The sequence below is a fragment of the Rousettus aegyptiacus genome, unplaced genomic scaffold (assembly GCF_014176215.1).
Source record: "Rousettus aegyptiacus isolate mRouAeg1 unplaced genomic scaffold, mRouAeg1.p scaffold_m13_p_3, whole genome shotgun sequence".
Classification (NCBI taxonomy): Eukaryota; Metazoa; Chordata; class Mammalia; order Chiroptera; family Pteropodidae; genus Rousettus; species Rousettus aegyptiacus.
In genome coordinates, this window is record NW_023416306.1 from 107207596 (window position 1) to 107225814 (window position 18219).

At 38.0% G+C, this 18219-nt stretch overlaps 1 protein-coding gene across 4 annotated transcripts in view; it reads right to left on the reverse strand.

Moving 5' to 3' along the window:
- Positions 1-18219, reverse strand: part of RPGRIP1 (RPGR interacting protein 1) — a 56316-nt gene that overhangs the window by 29000 nt on the left and 9097 nt on the right. For all 4 annotated transcript variants that reach the window (XM_016165562.2, XM_016165561.2, XM_016165560.2 and 1 more), the window contains exons 3-11: positions 14249-14381; positions 11152-11426; positions 9888-9987; positions 9253-9384; positions 7791-7896; positions 4478-4501; positions 3488-3634; positions 2941-3014; positions 1239-1384 (exon numbers count right to left, since the gene is read on the reverse strand). In XM_016165562.2, the coding sequence (XP_016021048.2) occupies positions 1239-1384; positions 2941-3014; positions 3488-3634; positions 4478-4501; positions 7791-7896; positions 9253-9384; positions 9888-9987; positions 11152-11426; positions 14249-14381 (1137 nt within the window). The remainder of the gene's footprint in view (positions 1-1238; positions 1385-2940; positions 3015-3487; positions 3635-4477; positions 4502-7790; positions 7897-9252; positions 9385-9887; positions 9988-11151; positions 11427-14248; positions 14382-18219) is intronic.

Below are 18219 nucleotides of genomic sequence, written 5' to 3' on the forward strand. Positions count from 1 at the left end.
TACCCAGCCTGAGGAAGGGTGGGCATTTGGGGGGTAGGGGGAGAGAGAGAGAGAGAGAGAGAGAGAGAGAGAGAGAGCGCATGTGTGTGTGTGTGTGTTTCAGGGAAGGAAGGTGATCAGTGTTTAGTGTGATCATCTCATTATTCATTAAACAGAGGGTTAGATTAGATTGCCCTAAGGTCTTTCTGAGACTTCACTTGTACTTCATACCTACTACATGGTCCTCAGTATGTGCCCTTAAGCTTCACCCTTTTATGGTTCTTGCCTTTATTTTTCTTGATGTCATATTTCTTTTCCTTCACTCTTCTATATAATTATACTAAAATATGATGAAATATAAGTTTTCATAAGACTAAATATCAAGGTCTAGGCTAGCAAAAATAAGTGAGACAAAGGTCTCTTTGAAATTGATAGTATTTAAAATTTTTTTTTAAATTTATATTTGTTTCACTCTTAGGATATACTCTGATGATTAGTTGGCATATGTTAACACATGCTGCAGTAATACAGATGTGCTACGTCTTCATGGCTTAACACAACAAAGTTAGTCTTTTCTCAAGAGGTCCAGTATAGATCAAGTGGCTCTTTCATTTTGAATCTTGAAAATTAATCAGCTTTAATTCTGTTGGATCTAACATTTTGACATGTGGCCTCCAATGCAGCTTGTATAAACTAAGCAACTAAAACAACTTAGCCAAAAGGAGGGGGTGTGGAGTCACCACCTTGCCTGCCGATTGCTTCCTCAGACAGGAAAACCAGAATGTGATGCTCTCAAAGTGGTGAGCCCCTAAACATCTTTGGAATAACTATCTACTGTGACCCAAGTTGGCATAGAGGGAAATGGTAATGGTAACTATGAACAGCAATTTGCCTCTCAATTTCAGGTATCACGGGCTAAAAAAGGGGGTTAGGGCTCTCCATCACCTCTAAAATAATTGATTAGACTAAAAGGCAGAGACAATCATTTTCAATACAGTCAATATAAAAATGAATGTATAAAAACATAATAAATTAAGTACTGGCATCTTCTCAAATGGAAAGTCATTACATAGGAAAAAATATATGTATGAGGTAGGTGTCATACTTTCTGGGTTGTAAATCTGATCTGATTGCCAGTGTTCTTATTCTATTATCCATGACCAAGTGAGAGATTGGAGAAATCCTGGCCCAAGTTCCCTTCTCCTAAAACAGATATAGAGAATGCCTCATTTGAAAATGCTTTTTAAGGCCCGACCTACCGTTCTCTCTGGACAGCTGAAGTAAGACTTCTCTCTTCTTCTCCAGCTCAGTGTCCAGCTGATCCTGCAACTGACAAGCTTTCTGCTGTAGCTGATCTCCTACAAGCTCATTGTTCCAGAGAGGCTGATTACTGCTGTCCAGCATGCTGAAAATGGGAAGCGTATAAGGAGGAAAGAGGGAGTTATCAAGTGGATACTGAAAGGTGTGTAATAGGACGTCTTTATTACACAGTTTCAGCATCTTCTGGGCCTAGCTCATCATTCATTCCCCTACATGTTTTTTCTGCCCCTGCTTTATCTGTAACTGTCATTTACCAACTGCCTTGGAATTTTTGGGTCTTATTGAGTTCTTAAGTATCACTTCTGTTTAGGTCTCAAAAGACCAGTGAGCAAACAACTCAAGTCATATCTATTTCCCAAGGAACTTCCCCCACATGATAGATTTTTTTAGGCAGAGAACTGTGAACAAGACATTCTTAGGCCTGCTGGATTAAAAATTAGGAACAAAATAATCTTCTTTTTTTTACTCCATTCCTCTATTTGCCATCACCAGTGGCTTATTTAGAAAATATTTGCCTTTGAACTAGATTATAAATTACTACACTGAAGGGCAGGAACTAAACTTTTAAGTGACCGTACTCTGCACATCGGTGTATCTAGCTGTCAGATTATATTATGATAAAATATAAGTTTGATAAGACTAAATATCAAGGTCAGACTGATTTCGAGTATAAAACACATATGGCCAGTCCTTGACATTGATAATCACACTATTATTTCTGCCTATATCTTTTTTTATATTTATCATTTTAATAAATGTGATCTAAAAACAACTTGCTTAGATGAGTATTAAGAGTTCTTGGCACTTTCTGACCATATATTACATAACAATCCAAGAAGATAATGTTCTGAATAAAGAAGGGAAGAAGCCAATAAGTGTGTGTCACAGGGAGTCTTCCAAGTGGATAATCCCCACACTACTTCATTTCACTGAATTGAAAAGCATCAGCTGTTGTCAGAATGCTCCTATACAATCTCCCCAATCTACCCTTTGCTGCCTGTACCTGAGTCAAAAGGAATATTTAATTTTTTTTTTACTTCTGAGGATTTTTAATTTCAAAGTTGATACATGAATAAATATGTTATGAAAAATTAAAATAATGTGGAAGTATATAGAATAAAATTGGAAGTGCCTCTTTACCCTACTCCAATCCTTTCAAGGTCAGAGTTAACATATTCTTTTACAATTGATTTTTCTTTTAACAATATATCTTAGGCATACAGGTCTACCTCATTTTTAATAGCTTAATGGTATTTTATTGTGGGAATGCAGTGTGATTTATTTGGCCAACCTCTATCAAAGGAAATTTGGATGTTTTCCAATTTTTTTCTATTACTAACAATACAGTAATTAATATTCTTATTATACAATATCTTTGTACATATATAGAGGATTTCTTTAGTTTTGATTCCCCAAAAAATGGAATCATTGGCACAAATGATATGCAAATGTTTAACATTTTGATAGTGTCAAATTCTCTTCCAAAAAACTGTGACAAGTTATATTCTCACTAACAGTATTGAGTACCAGTTTCCCATATCCTTATTAGCACTATGTATTATTTTTAAAAATTGGTAAGGCGCTTTTCTATAATTGTCTTTTTAAACAAACAATGTTTTGGGACCCAAACTTGGTACTCACTTTTCTAAGAGTTTGTCATAATTGTCGTTCAGCAATTTTCGTTCTTTTTCCAAATCTTCAACTCTTACCTGAAACTAAGAATGACAGTAGAATGACTGAGATAAAATTTTAAAATCTATCGCCTTATACAAGATTTCCCCTTTCTGCTGTAGATGGGGCTTGTGTGGAAGGTTTTCTATGTTCATCTTCCATGTCTATCAGGAGCCTTTAACTAGGAAAATCTTGAACCAGTAAAGGTGGGATAAAGAACTTTTATTGGAGTTAATGAAGATTCTCTGAAGTAAATCATGGTGTCTGGGTTTCTACTGGTAGGAAAGCAGCAGCACACTATAATAGAGCTAAGACCTGGGATGACAAATATAAGTATATATCCCAGTTCCCCCAATAGTATAATCTCGAGCAAATTATTTAACTACAGGAAGCCTCATTTTTCTCATTTGAAAAAAATGAAATACCCATAGTGTTGCTAAGATACACTTTTTAACATCTCTAAAATTGGAACATAACTTACTATTGATGATATCTTTCAATTATCATTGTTATTTACCTCCTTCAGTGTTATTTGCAGGATGGACATATCTTCCAGTTGGCTCTTCAAGCTCACAGCCTTCTTGCTCTCCTCCTTCAGCTCTGCTCTGAGCTCATCCACTTGGCTGAGGAGGGCATCATGGGTTGCACTCAGGATTCCCTGATTCTGGGGCAAAAGGAAACTTGCTCTTGGAATGGTCATATCATTTACTGGGAGTGGTCTCAAGATACCAGCAACCCTAGCATTCCCTAGTGAATGTCACAAAGAATGGCTTTGATTAATAACATGTTAAATTTACATCATGAATTGACCTTGTTTTTCACACCAGAATTTCTCAGGAAGTATTATTTCCCTGAGAAATTATGAATTCAAAATTCAAATTAATTCTAAATTACCCCAAGGTTCAAATTAAACCCTGGCTCTAAGCAAAATGACACTTTTCATAGCTGCCTTTATTTTCTAAGCTATTAAATAATTTTTATAATAATATACTCCTCCCTCTGCAACTCTCAAAGTGACGTGTCAGCTCTGGAAGTTAAGTGTGCATTTTGCTGGTAGACACCTCCGGTGAGGAACAGCTCTCTGTCTGCTCACGCTGGGAACTCTGCCTTAGTGACTCTGAATCATGGACAGGGAGAAATAGGGTCAAATATTTAATAACACAAGAGAAGATTTGCAATGACTTTGTTATATCTCACCACCTTGCACATGCTAGAAAAATAGACTTAGGAATTTTTGAGCAAATGCTGTAATTCTTTCTAACAATAGGTTGAAAAATACTATTTCAACTATATCTCAACTCACATCTCATATTTCAATTTTTATGAAAACAGTGCATTAAGTATCTTCTGATTCTATTAGTAGTATCACTCATCTTAATAGAAATTACATATGACCTAATAAATGATTTAGTTGGCTAAATTCTGGTGTTATGCTACTTAAAGATGAATCTAATTTCATTATTCTGTTTACTCAGAAACAGAGATTCAAGGAATCATTATTAAGTACCTTCTGGAGCAGAGTTTCATATGCCTGCAAGAAAAAAGTAAGTATTATTGTACTGATACAGCGACTTGATGTTTATTTTTGTTTATCTCTGTATTATAAATGTTTAAATATTTATTTTAAAAGACATTAAAAGTCAACTTGTGTACCTGTTTACTAATTGCTGCTACTTTTCCCCTGCCCTAGCTTGCCAGCTAGTCTGTGAACGTAATAGATCTAGAGCACACCATTTCTTCTAAAAGGATGAAGGGTATTTATCTACATTTGCATTGGATTTGGTGGATTATCCTTAACCTTAAAAACTCAAAGCTTAGAGAGCTAAATCACTTGCTTAGACTCCAGAGTCTGTGCTATTGACCATCATATTTTACTCCTAAGGGATTAAGAGAATGCAAATTTACTTTAGTATATGTGTAAGAAAGCATGATTAAAAGATAACTTGCTAAAGAAAAACTTGTAAAACTTACATTTTAAAAAAATTGTGAATGATATTCACCATTTTAGGTCATCTCTACCACTACCAATGACATGGGTAAAGACATTCAAGTTACAATGGCTTTCTTCCTTTTTTCCTTTAATGCAATGGAGGAATTGATACTTTTTAAGAAAAATCTAATCCCACAAATACAGGTATCCCTTGCTTTTCAAAAATTCGCATAGCACCACCTCACTTTTATGAAAGCCCCACATTAGTACCTGTTTTCACTAACTGAAAAAAATCCAAAAAGGATTTTCACTTCAAAAAAAAAAAAAAGGTGAAAAATAAAAATTGCATTTTGTGTTTCTTTTTCAGGGGACCTGTATAGATGCAGTACACCCAGAGCAGAGCAGTGAGAGTGGTACCACCAAGCTCCTTCCTAGGAACTAAATTCAGCATCTCAGCATCAAGCCTCCAGAGCTTTAAATTGTGTCTGTGAGCATCTATGCTTCATCTATATTTTGTGGGTGCATTAGCAAGATGTGTCCTAAGGTATCAGAAAAGCCTAAGAGAGCTCATGAAGTTGGTACACAGCATAAAAGTGGATGTAATTTAAGTGTTTCAATCAAGCATGTGTTGAACTTGTCTGTGTCCACCATTTGTAATATTTACACGGAGAGGAAGAATATTGAAAGCTGCAAAAGTTGCTCTTGGTTCTGCTAGCAGCAAAGTGGTCTCTATTAGTCAGCATCCAGTAGCAGACAGAATGGAAAGTCTGTCTATTGCTTGAGTGGATTGATGGATATACAAAGTGTGGTGTGTATTTATTATGTCATTTTTGTTTTTACTATATGTTAGAATTATGTTTGATATGATTTGGTGAGTTATTTTTGGGGTCTGAGAATTCTCCAAAATTTTCCCATATAAACTAATGGTACATGCTTCTTTGCCATTTTAGCTTTCAAAAGGCTACATAGGAACATTCTACTTTTAGAGAGTGAGTGGGTGTGTGTGTGTGGGGGGGGGGAGTGTATAGCTATTTACACATACAACTTTAAATTATCTTCCTTCCTATATCTCCACATCCTTTATGTGCTACCAAAATTAACCAAATCAAAAGAATACAAGCAGACATCTGGTTTTCTACAAAACATAGATTTGAAGGTTGGCCTTGTAAAGATGTCTTTAGTCCTCATCAGAACAGACATAGCAAGGGCAGTCCTAACTGCAGCCAGTCTGAATGAACAGCACCACCATTATCTAATCACCCAAGCTAGAGACCCAGGAGTCATCTTCTATTTCTCTTTTTCCCTTACCCACTCCTCCTTGGTGATGAAGTCCTTTCTTTTACTTTCTGAACCTCTCCTGATACAGTTCTTTCTCTGCAAGTCTCTCTCACTCCTGTCTCTCTTGAACCACTGCAGTCATCTTTTACCTGATTTCTTTGCCTCCAGTCTTATACCAGCCAACCTATCATTCACTCTGCTGCCAGATAATCTTTCTTTGTAGTTCTGTAATTTTTGAGAAGCTGAAATTTTCAGAAGAGTATAATAACAGTATCTCTAATTACAGTGCTTTATTATAATAGTGTTTTTAAAGTATTATTTCTTTATTAAAATGTATAAAGTATTCAAAAATATTTCAGATATTTAAAAAAGGCAAAATGATCTTTTTTGGGAAGGAAAAGTTGATCATGTTATCGATTTGCTTAATATCCTTCTGTAGCTCTCCAATGTCTGTAGGATAAAGTCCAAATTCCTGACAAGGCCTCCATGGCCCACTACCTAACATTTCTCACCTCTGTGCCTTGGCTTCCATCTCTCCTTTGCTGGAAAGCCCTCCCCTCTCTTGCACACTTATTAATACCTGCTAATCTTTTTGTAAATAGACTCCTTTAAGAATCTTTTTAGCATACTGCACCCCATCCTCTGGTGGATCTGACTATTCTCTTTTATGTCCCCCCATATCCTGGAAGTGGATAGTTGGCACTTGTTTACTTCTTATTCTCTCCTATAAATTTCTTAAAGGCAGGAGGTGTCTTACTCATCTTTGTAATCTTTGTAGCCTAGGGCTTTTGCACAGTTCCTGATACTCAATAAATATTTATTCAATTACAGAATGATGCCAATCTATCACTTAGACCCTTTTGCCCTATTTCCACCATTCATTTGTGAGTTTCTTTAGTGTGGTAATAAGAAAAGAACATGAGCCAGATAAACCTGAGCTCAAAGCCTGCTCTGCCCCTTACTATTTTTATTTTTATTTATTTATTTTAAATTTTTTATTATGGTGACATTAGTTAAAAAAAAAAAATCCAGTAAGCTTCAGGTGTACAATTCAACAATAAGGAATATATATATTGCATTGTGTATTTCCCCTTAATATTTTTATGACTTGAGCAAGTTACTTAAATTCTTTGAGGCTCAGCTCCCTCATCCGTTAAATGCACTTATCTGTGGGGTGTCATCAGGCCTAACTGAGATCAGCACTGTAAGTACCTAGTCCAGAGTCCAGCATACAGAAGGTACTCAGTAAAAGCTGCTTTCCTTCCCTTCCCCTGTGACTGCTCCTGGCCTCTTCCTAAATTAAGTACATTCTGCTTGTGGTCCTTGGCTGGAACCTTAACCCCGACCCAAATGAATCCCACTTAATTCCACTTTGGTGGGCAGGGCTTGAGCCTTCTTCCTAATAGAGAGACAATTGAAAGTATTAGAAAAAGAACAGACCCTGAGTTGCAAGGCTTAGATTTGAATATTACCTGTAAGTTGTGTGACCTTAGATAAGTAACTTAGTTTTTCTCAGTTGTAGTCTCCCATGTGTTAAAGGGAGAAAATAATACTCATCTCTTAACTAACTGGTTTTCCCCCTAAAAAAGCACAGCTGATGACGGCAACTCACATTTTGAACTTCTGTCAATTGTGCTTTTGTGGCTACCAATGAGGTATTCCTTTCACGTAAGAGCTTCTTAAGTCGAATCAGCTCTATGTTCTCCTTAATGGAAGCTCTGGAGAAAGAAAACAGTGCTAAAATATTCTATTGAGAAAGGACAAAGTTAAGCACCTTTTCCCCCTGACTCTGCACCAAGAAGAACATCTTTCTTTTACCTCTTGCCTTCCTATTTTCCCCATGACATGCCCCAAATAGGAAGTATATATACACTCCCATAATAATCTCCTTTCTCCCTTTTCCCCTCACACCACCTGTGAGTTGATAAAGAGGCTACCAACCTTCAATTCTATATTCTGAGAAAACATAATAGCTATTTTTAAAATTATGATGTTCACAGTTTCCCATAAACCTTGCAAAGAGCTGCTAAATCTGAGTTTTGTTTCCTTAGAGAAACCAGAAAAGTGTGGCTATGAGGGGACCCCAGGGAAGATTATCGTTTTTAAACCCAGAAGATTGTTTTCTCTATCATTCGAAAAGTACTGGGGAGGATTTAGGTTTAGTAGATTCTATCTCAGTGATTCCCAGTTCCAGCTGCTTATTAAAATCGTCTGGAGAGATCTTTAAAATTACACTACCTGGAGTCTACCCCTAGTAATTGAAAGGATATCTCTGGGTGGCGCCCAGGCATTTCCAGTTTTAAAAGGCCTCCAGGTTGAAAACTTATGTCCACACAAAAACCTGCACATAGATGTTTACGGCATTTTCATTCATAATTGCCAAAACTTGGAAGCAACCAAGATGTCCTTTGATAAGTGAATGGATAAATAAGTAGTGGTACATCAAGATAATGAGACATTATTTGGGGCTAAAAAGAATTATTAACTAATGTCACCCCAATAAATTTAATGGAAAAAAAAAAAAGAACTGAGCTATCAAGCCATGAAAAGATATGGAGGAAACTTAAATGCATTATTGCTAAGTGAAAAAGTCAATCTGAAAAGGCTACATACTATATGATTCCAACTATATGACATTCTGGACAAAGGCAAAATCACAGATGCAGTAAAAAGTTCAGCGGCACAAGGGGTAAGGAGATGGCGAAGGATGAATAAGCAGAGCACAGAGGATTTTTAGGGCAGTAAAACTGTTCTGTATGATACTATGATGAATGCATATCATTATACATTTGTCCAAACCCATAGAATACACTGATGCACAGTGAGGGCTAAGAATTCACATACGATGATAAGGATGAAATAGTTTTCCTTTTATGAAGTGAGGCAGCAAATCTTCTATTTATACATAAGAATCCCCTTTAGGCTAATTTATTTCTTAACCCACTTAGGACTCCAGGTTTCCTCAGACTGAATTTAAGCCCAAGCATTCTCTTTTCCTGGAGGAAAGGTAAAAACAAGAATCTTTTACTTTTTCAGTTCATTATGGCTTGAGGCATGGAATGCCACACTCTTACCGAAGCTCTGTGGCCTTCTGAGCACAATTCAAAGAACTTTTCTGTTCAAAATCTTCATCTTTGGGCCACATTTTCTCAGGAGACTTGGGTGGTTCTTCCAGTTGCATTGTATTGATAGTCACAATGTGGGCACTGTTAAGCATGCATAGACCAATGAGTTTAGTCATAATTATGACTTTGCTAAAGGAATTATGCTGTTAGAAAGAACATTAAACACAAAAGAAGAAATAGAAACTGCTGTTACAGAGACTGAGATTGGGCTCTAACAAATATAAAAAGTTAGAGTAGTTAGTAATCTTGATATATATGGAAGATAATGTTAAAAATATAACTTTTAAGTGTCAAACAGAAATATAAATGAATTATGACCTAAGTAATAAAAATATAAAGGGAAAAAGAGGGGATACTTTCAATTAAGGAAAGGGCCTGTATTCTCCTTTCCTTGGAAGACAGACAGTTGCTTATTTTCCATTTTTAAGCAATGAAGTTGGAATTTGACCTAGGGTTGACTTTCATCTTCTCTGATTATGCTGGAAAGACCCCAAAATACAAACGGTATACGCTTGTTTCCTAAATGATAGATTCTCAAAGAAAGCTGAAAGAGTAACAGTGCAGGATAAGTGAAAAGAACTCACAGTTCACTGGGTTCGCTGGATATTTCACCTCTGGTTTTTTCATTTGCCTCATGCTCTTTGAATGTGGGAGGGGCTGTGTAGCTCAGCCTGACCCTTGGCTCTGAAAGTTGAGACAGAAGATGGGACTCTGGCAACAGCTTTCTCCAGAATACCAAGAAATAAAACTAGAACACCAAGTGCTGGACGTAGAGAGCCTTGAGACTTGGGGGAAGTCCTTACATGACCACTGATCCAAAAAACAGGTTCTCGGTCTTCGCCCTTGCATGCATATGCAGCTACAGATTTTTAAGTCGGCAGGACTACGGATGCTCAAGTAAGTGAGTATAAATGGGAAGAAGAAAGGTGCAAGTTTGTCCGAGGACAGGGACTGTACGTCTAACTCTATTGCATCTTTATTTCTAGCACCTGGTATATAATTGGTAATAATGCTGAAGTTAAACTGAACTGAAATTTAGATTTATTTACTTTCTCTACTTTTAGCTGTTTTTGCAAAGATGTGATAGGCTCAAGTAGGAAGCTCGAAAATAGAGGGGCATACTAAAGAACACCTAAGACTGAATTCCCAGGGTAAAGACACTCCATTCCCATGGACCTAAATCAGGCCTGAGTAGGCTAGGTGAAGGAAATTTACATACAAAATTTTACTTAATTCAATGTTGGGTTTCGTAGTAGCCAGAGACTCTTAGCCACTTGGAATACAGGAAAAGTAGAAATTGCAACACTTCACTCACAGCCTGACTTCTAAGTCTAGACTTCAAGAACGGGCTTTGGGAATCTCTGAACCCAGGGAATTGTATGCAAAGTTTTATCTATGTGCCGTGTATTTTTCTTGGGAGGAGGCCCCACTTTGATCCTGGTTTTAAAGGAGTTCGCTTCCCCAAAAAGGCTAAGAACCCCATTTTAGAGGCACAGCCACTCAGTCCTAAGTCCCAGTAGGATTACTGCCCCTCATACCTGAGAGGGACATCAACATAATCTCTGTATATGTTTTCTAGACCTGCTGCCGAACTTGACCAGAAAATTCCCGTTTCAGTTGTCTGATTGGTCTCTCAGCAGTACTTAACTGAGAATTTTGAACCTGACATCCCACTCAGGGGGAGAGAAAAAGAAAAGCTTTTAGGGAGGTGGAAAGGGATGAGAACAAGAGAATAAAAGAAAAAAAGAAGATGATGGGAAGAACAAAGCAATGAAGAGGAAACTGTTCCTGGCAAATCAATCCATCCCAGGGTTTTAGTCCTGTCGAGGACTCAGCCCTGAGTCTCACCCCTCTTGGGTTTCTCGGACACGGGAGCACCAGCAGTGTGGAGCTGTCTTTGTGCCACGTGGACGCGAGCCTGGGCGCTGCGAGGAACAGGGGGGCCGATGCGCTGGAGCTGCTGTTGTGGCCGGAGCATCAGGGGGCGCTGGTGCTTTGGGGGTCGTTGCCGCCACCCCGCATTTCGCCGACGCCTAGCGGGCTCTGAGAGCTGCTCCAGGGCTGCCGCCTCTACCCTCAGGTCCCGGCCCGCAGCTGTCAATCGCAGCAGGGCTGTCCTCATCCTGCGGGCAAAAACAGAGCTGGTCGAACGTGACTTCTCCTACGTGACAGTTATTTCTACAGTTTATTTGGTGGCAAATCATCTGAGACAATCTGCAAAGTAAATATATCTATCGTAGTGCATTATTTACACTTAAAAAATTAATTTTCTGTCCCCAATACACTGTAACTCTTTGAGGGTAGGGACATCGTGTCCACCTTTGTCCATTCTGTTGCAGTGATCACACATTCATCTTAGTAAAAATGTTGGGGCACTCAATATATTTGTGTGTATATTTATTTTTAAATTATATACATTTACTTCTAACAAATTATGCTCAGTGTAAAACAAACAAAAATACTAATTTTTAAAGGGGAGATAATTAAATATAAGTAGAAATTTTAATATTTACTTTTCCCATCCCAGTTGTCCACACATTGCTGTATATGTGCCCAACCTTAAAGAAGAGTCTTCTACAGCTGTTGGTATACACTGAGCCTTACCTAGAGTGGAGAGTTAATCACTATTTATCATCTTAACCTAAAATCATTCTTTCTACTACTACCATCAGATTCTATGGTCCCATTGCCTGCCAGTTCTGACATTTACTATGTGGCCTTAGGCATGTAATTAACCTTTTCTGCTCAGTTTCCTCATCTATGAATAATGATAAAAATAGTACCGGCCTCACTAGGTTGTTATGAGGATTAAATAAATTAATATATATAAAGTACTCAGGACACTGATGGTGCATTGTAAGCACTGTGTGAGTTAGTTATTATTACTTACTGTTATATCCAGATAAAGAAATCAAGGCATAAAATTTCTAGGTAACTTGCCCAAAGACAAGGATGGGGGATAGAATTCAATTTAACCACTAAGTATCTATAATCTCAAGTACTTTGTGGTTATCAACCAAGAAGCAAGACTTTTTGTCTCACGTAACCTTCTGACTTCAGATTCTTGAGTTCTCCACAACATAAAAGAATCTACAACTCTGAAGAGTGCTGGCATACAGTGGAAGCCTACAATCCTGTAGATTCTAAATGAAGCTTTGAACTACTCCTTGGGATTACCAATGAGAAAGCAAAAAGCTGCTCCTGACATGGGGAATTGGTCTGACATGGTTAGTGCTAGGTGCTGTTTGAAGTTGGCCTGGTGCTCACAACCAGGCCATGTTATTATCCGTTGGACATATCCCACAGAGCACCAACATCAGAAAAGTCCATTCTGAGGCTATGACTGAAGGATATAAAATGAATTCACTGCATAACCCTGTCTAAGCACAGATAAAATGCAAGGTTACTGTGTCGCCACAAACTATTAAACATCCTCGCCTCCTGGCTAATGTGACTGCTACTTCTTCACAGTTACGGCTTTAGCCTCACTCTAGTCTATCCTCCCTGTAGATAAGACTTTTTGAGATATCCAAACATGGAAGAATCCCTGCTTTCTGACAGTACCAAATCTGGAGCAAATTCCTTTACCTTGGACATTCCCCAAATCATCCAACTGAAGCCCAAATCTTATAAGTTTCTTTCTAACATATTCTTACTGAGATGCCTTTATTCCTCCCCATGGTGTACATTTTCTCTAGCTGCAATGAGTAATAAACCCAGCTTGCTCAACTAAAGGTGTGTTCCTGGTGGTCTTTGGCTGGAAGGCAATATCTTCAAAATACTTCCTAGAGATAAACCTGGAACTTCCAGAACTCCCATTCTTCTGTTATGTTTATCTACCCATACCCCGCATCTCAGATTCCTCTCTAGGCCCTCACCCAAGCCATTGACTTTTGAAAGCCAATACCCTAACGTCACTGTACATAGATTTTGGAGTTAAGAGCTTTCAGCTCTGCCACTCACTAGCTGTGACTTCAGGCAAGTTACTTAACCTCTTCATGCTCCCTTTTCCTCTTAGTAATATGTCATTCAGAGTAGTAAATAAGTTAACAGCACTTATAATATTAACTTAGTTATTATATATAAAGCATTTACAACATACTTCCATACAGTAAATGATCAACATGAGTTTTAGTTCTGTTTTATAAAAAAAAAAACCAAAGACCCTTTTTCTTACTTGCTCCTACTGCTTGAGATTTTGGCCATTGCCCCTGTCTCCTGTCTCCATCCCCTCTTTAGTGACTGCCGGAGCCTGCCGGCAGAGATCGAACAGCACCTAAAAGGTGGGGGGTGAAGCCTCAGAAAAAAAGAAGACAGGAAAGCGCTTCGGGAGGGCATACAGTCAATGCTGCAGCCTATATAAAGTTTTTGGATACAATAGCAAAGTACAGAGTAGAACAGCAAAGCACAATGTACATTACCATAGGAATGCTGACATTTACATAAGTTCCTATACATCCTTCCCTCAGGGTACAAACATACTTTTCTGGGCTGTAAAACATTCCACTATCTTAAGAGGATTTCTTTAGGAGGCAAACCTCCCCTCCAGGGTCAGTAACGTTTAAATCCACACCCTGCTTCCTAGAACCATTGTTTAAGCAGTCTCAGCGGTTGCTTCATGGCTATCAGTTACGTGACTCCTTCAGTGTCTCTTAATGGCTCCCGACAAGTGACTAGGGCAGGAACCTGCCCAGTCTCTTGCTCTGTAGGTTGAAATAGCTGTCCGTGGCGCATTGTGGCCTATGGCCACAGTCTATTTATGTGTTTGGGAAGAAAACCAAATAAAGAAATATTGCTACAAAAATTATTTTTGGAGTTAACCATTCTTGACATTTGAATTGTTTTCTGGTGTAGACATCTCAGGAAAACATATTCTTTTTGGTTTACTGTGGTGTAGGCCTACTGTGGATACAGCTTTTAAAGACTCGAAGAGAATTCTAGGTACCTTTTGATCTCATCCTGTTGCTTCCAAGAAAGTTCCTTCAGCAACATGTGCTCTTCACGAAGACGAAACAAACTGTCCTCCAATTCTTCTCGGCTCATCTTGCTCAAAGTTGGTTGAGTTTTTATATTCTTACCTAAAGTCCCAGGAGAGTGTAAATTGAAGTTATTTTTACATGCAATTTTTTAAACCCATGAGGTCTCTCATCACATTTTGTCCAGAGGGCTTGAATCTATCTTGAGTTAAGTGTTTAAGAGGAAATAAAGAAGTATGTATGTAAAATATGTACTAATGGTCCTCTTTATCATTCTGTATCACTCCTGGATAAGGAATGTCATTCCATATTATTCCAGCATAAGGTATGACTCAACTTCCCATCTAGAAAGCACATCCTCTTTTTTTAAATATCAAATAGGGTTATTAGTCTACTTACTTTTTCTTCTTAATTTACTCTTCTATTTTTTTTCCCCTTATTAGATAATTTAGACCTAGACAAGGATTGTGCTCACAACCATCTTCAAATTCCCAGTAAGGAAAGGATGGAATCTTTTCTTGATTATCAAGAGTCATCTCATTTGTTTTTGTGGTCTGGAGAAATTACCTCCAAAGCTGCCTCCTTGGAACTGAGCCTCTCTGTTTGATCTAAGCAGAGGAAACTAGAGCATATTTTTCAGTGTGTGAGTATTCACTGAACCAGGGTCAGTTCTAATCTAATGGGAACCATTCTAAAATCCGAGAGCTGGGGTTTTCCCTGAAAGAAAGATAGCTCAGAACTTTAATCTCAGAATTATCACTATCACCTCTCTGATCTATTCTTTGGAAATGACAAAGTTTTTTTCTTCCATAATGGAGATTTTATTAGTTGTTTTGAGGACAAGTATACATTTTAATTTGTACATAATTTTTAACGTATATACCAAAAACCTAAAAAGTCATATAGTTGTAATGCTTTCCTAAACAGTTATTCCAGTGACTTTCCAGCTTAAAATTGGGAGGCTAATTTTACTTAATAGAATTTCAAGTACCAAATCTTCAAATGTTGATATTCATCAAAGTCCCACTAATTCATAATTTAATATAACATACACTATGTAAACAAATTTTCAACCTTACACAGCACATAAACAAAGTTACTAGGAAAACTGTACTACTACAACCAAAGATATTACAGAGTGCATAAAATTCTGACAGGGAGAGGCAAGACCAAGGACTGGTTTTCTTTAGGAAACAATTCTACCCAAAACATGGAAATAGTAGTAATTTAAAATGTTCAGGACATAGTAAATGAACAACTGACTCCAAATTGCCATTTAGTATGCTTTACATCATAAGATATAAAAACTACCCCCATCTATGGAATGTTAAGCTGACACCCAAGACAATCAAAACCTCCCATATTCTATATCCCACTATTTTCTGGTTGTACCAAAAAATAAACAACCAGCAAATAATTTAACCTCTTTAAAAAAAGCGTTTACACTTAAAAATGGGATAAGGTGGAATTCCCTCCATCTTAAAAATGTTTCTAGAGCTACCAAAACACTTGCATTTACAAAATAGCTGCTAAAAATATTCCTCTGGATTGTACAAGAAGGGAGACAGGGACCACTGATAAGACATGGTATGTGATATTAACCAGACTTGGCTTCTCTCCTGCCTTCTCCCCTCCCCCACTGTCTCTCCTGCTTTTATCAGAGGCTGTCCTCTTGTTTTTAGTTTCTCTGTCCTCTGCAGGCTAATCTTCTTTAGTGTCTTGGTTAGCCACTTTTGCCTGTTTTCCTTTTGCTTCCTTTTTCCCTTTTGTTTGGACTTCTTTGTCTGCAGATTTATCCTTTCCTGCTACATTTTCTGGCTTGCTTTCTACTTTTGCAGAAGCAGGTGTAGCTGACTACCTCACAGATCTCATCTTGGGCACCTTCTTCGTCGTTCCCGCCGGGAGCTCACCTTATTCTTGGGCATCTTGGCGAGTTCGCAGGTTCGTGAGTTCACGAAGATGGGCTGCTGGGCAGCTACCCCTCCTCCCGCCACCAGGGCTGCTGGCACCCACGACTGGGGCGGTGACAAGATCTTTTTTTTTTTTTTTAATAGCCTTATTGAAGTATAATTAACATGTAATACACTGGACATATTTAAAGTGTAAAATTTGATTAATTTTTACATATGTATATAACTGAAACCATCGCAATAAAGATACAAACACATTAAATCTATTTCTACATGCTGGAAGCCATGAGTTCACTCTGATACCTTCATTGAAAATCCAGAATTATATGGTTTATTCTAGCCTTCCCCCTTTCCACATTTGCAACTTTCTTCTCAGAGGGAAACCAGTGCCCACCATCCTCAACATTTTTATTTATTTGCTCAATCCTTTCAAAGGAGACTAGTCTCCCAACTATTTGAGTTATTTCCTTATCCATGAAAGTATCACACTGACTTGTGCTAGCTGAGGCACCTCCCCATATCCAACCAGGTGCCCCACTGAGTCACACCTGTCTGCAGTGGCAGAGAATTACCCCATCGGCCCTGATGGTACACACCTACCAAGAGGTGTGTGTGTGTGTGTGTGTGTGTGTGTGCGCGCGCGCGCTCGTACGTGCTTTACGTTACATTGTTATGTTCTCTTTTTTGCTTCGTTTTGTTTTGTTTTTATCTTTATAATGTCAACATTCCTCCCCTCACCCCCCCACACAGCACCCGGTCTTCCTAGGTGGTCTCCCATCCAAGTACTAACCAGGCCCGACCCTGCTTAGCTTCCGACATCAGACGGGATCCGGCATGAACATTTTTAGTAATACAATTAAATCTGATAAAACTTTACCACAAAACATGATTATTTCTCTTTGGAACAGTGAAATTAGAAAAAAAACATTTAAATTAATTTTTGAAAAGATATTATAAAAATATTTCCTTGATGTATCTTTGGCCATGACACCCTGAATGTTCCAGATCTTGTCTGACCTTGAAAACTAAGCAGGGTCAGGCCTGGTTAGTACTTGGATGGGAGACCACCTAGGAATACCAGGAGCTGTAAGCATCTAAAAAAATAAATCAAATAAATTTCCTCGATGGGGTCTTATCTGTTTATGACATCAAAATTTTTCTCCTTCCAAAGTTTCTAAGATACATTCAAGATTGCTTAGATTGAAAAGGAAAAAAAGAAAAAAAAAAAAGAACTTCCAAAACCATGAACTTACAAAATGATGCAGCTGCTTGCTAGACACACTTAGCTTAACAGGAAAGTATGGTCACTAAGAAGAAAATTTGTAGCATGACCAAAAACCTTTATGAAAAATCTTCATTTATAAGTACTTTTCTTAGTTTATGTTTAGCTATTTAATACATAACAGAAGGGCAATTCGACACAGTTGATAATAAACTTACAAAAAGTTTTTTTCCACAAAGTAAGTGTATAAATCTTCCACTTTGGCATCTTTTTCTATACTTCCTTTACTGTGCTGAAGAAATACTGAGTTCTTTTAGATTTGAGACTGTATTGATAGCTTGCAAACTGATTAGACTCTCTAGGTGGTTATTTCCTGCAAGGGTCTTCCTAATGCTTGATCTATGACTTTTCCAACTTTGAAAGCTCTTTCAGCCAGTTCATGTTTCATGAGATTTGTTTGTGGAACAGTTAAAGCTTTGAGAACCACAAAATCCCCAACTGTACACTGCTAGAGAATCACGAACACAGATTATTCACTTACTAAAATATTATGATCCATTTAGCATCAGAAATTGTACAAGCTCTAGACATTATATGGCTTTGGCTACCTCCCAGCTTAACTAGGTCCCATCATGGATCTTTTCTCCTCCTCCTCCTCCTCCTCCTCCTCCTCCTCCTCCTCCTCCTCCTCCTCCTCGTCCTCCTCCTCCTTCTCCTCCTCCTCCTTCTCCTCTTGCCCTTCCCCTTCTCCTTCCTCTTCCCCTTCCCCTTCTCCGTCTCCATCTTCTCCTCTTATTCCTCTTCCCCC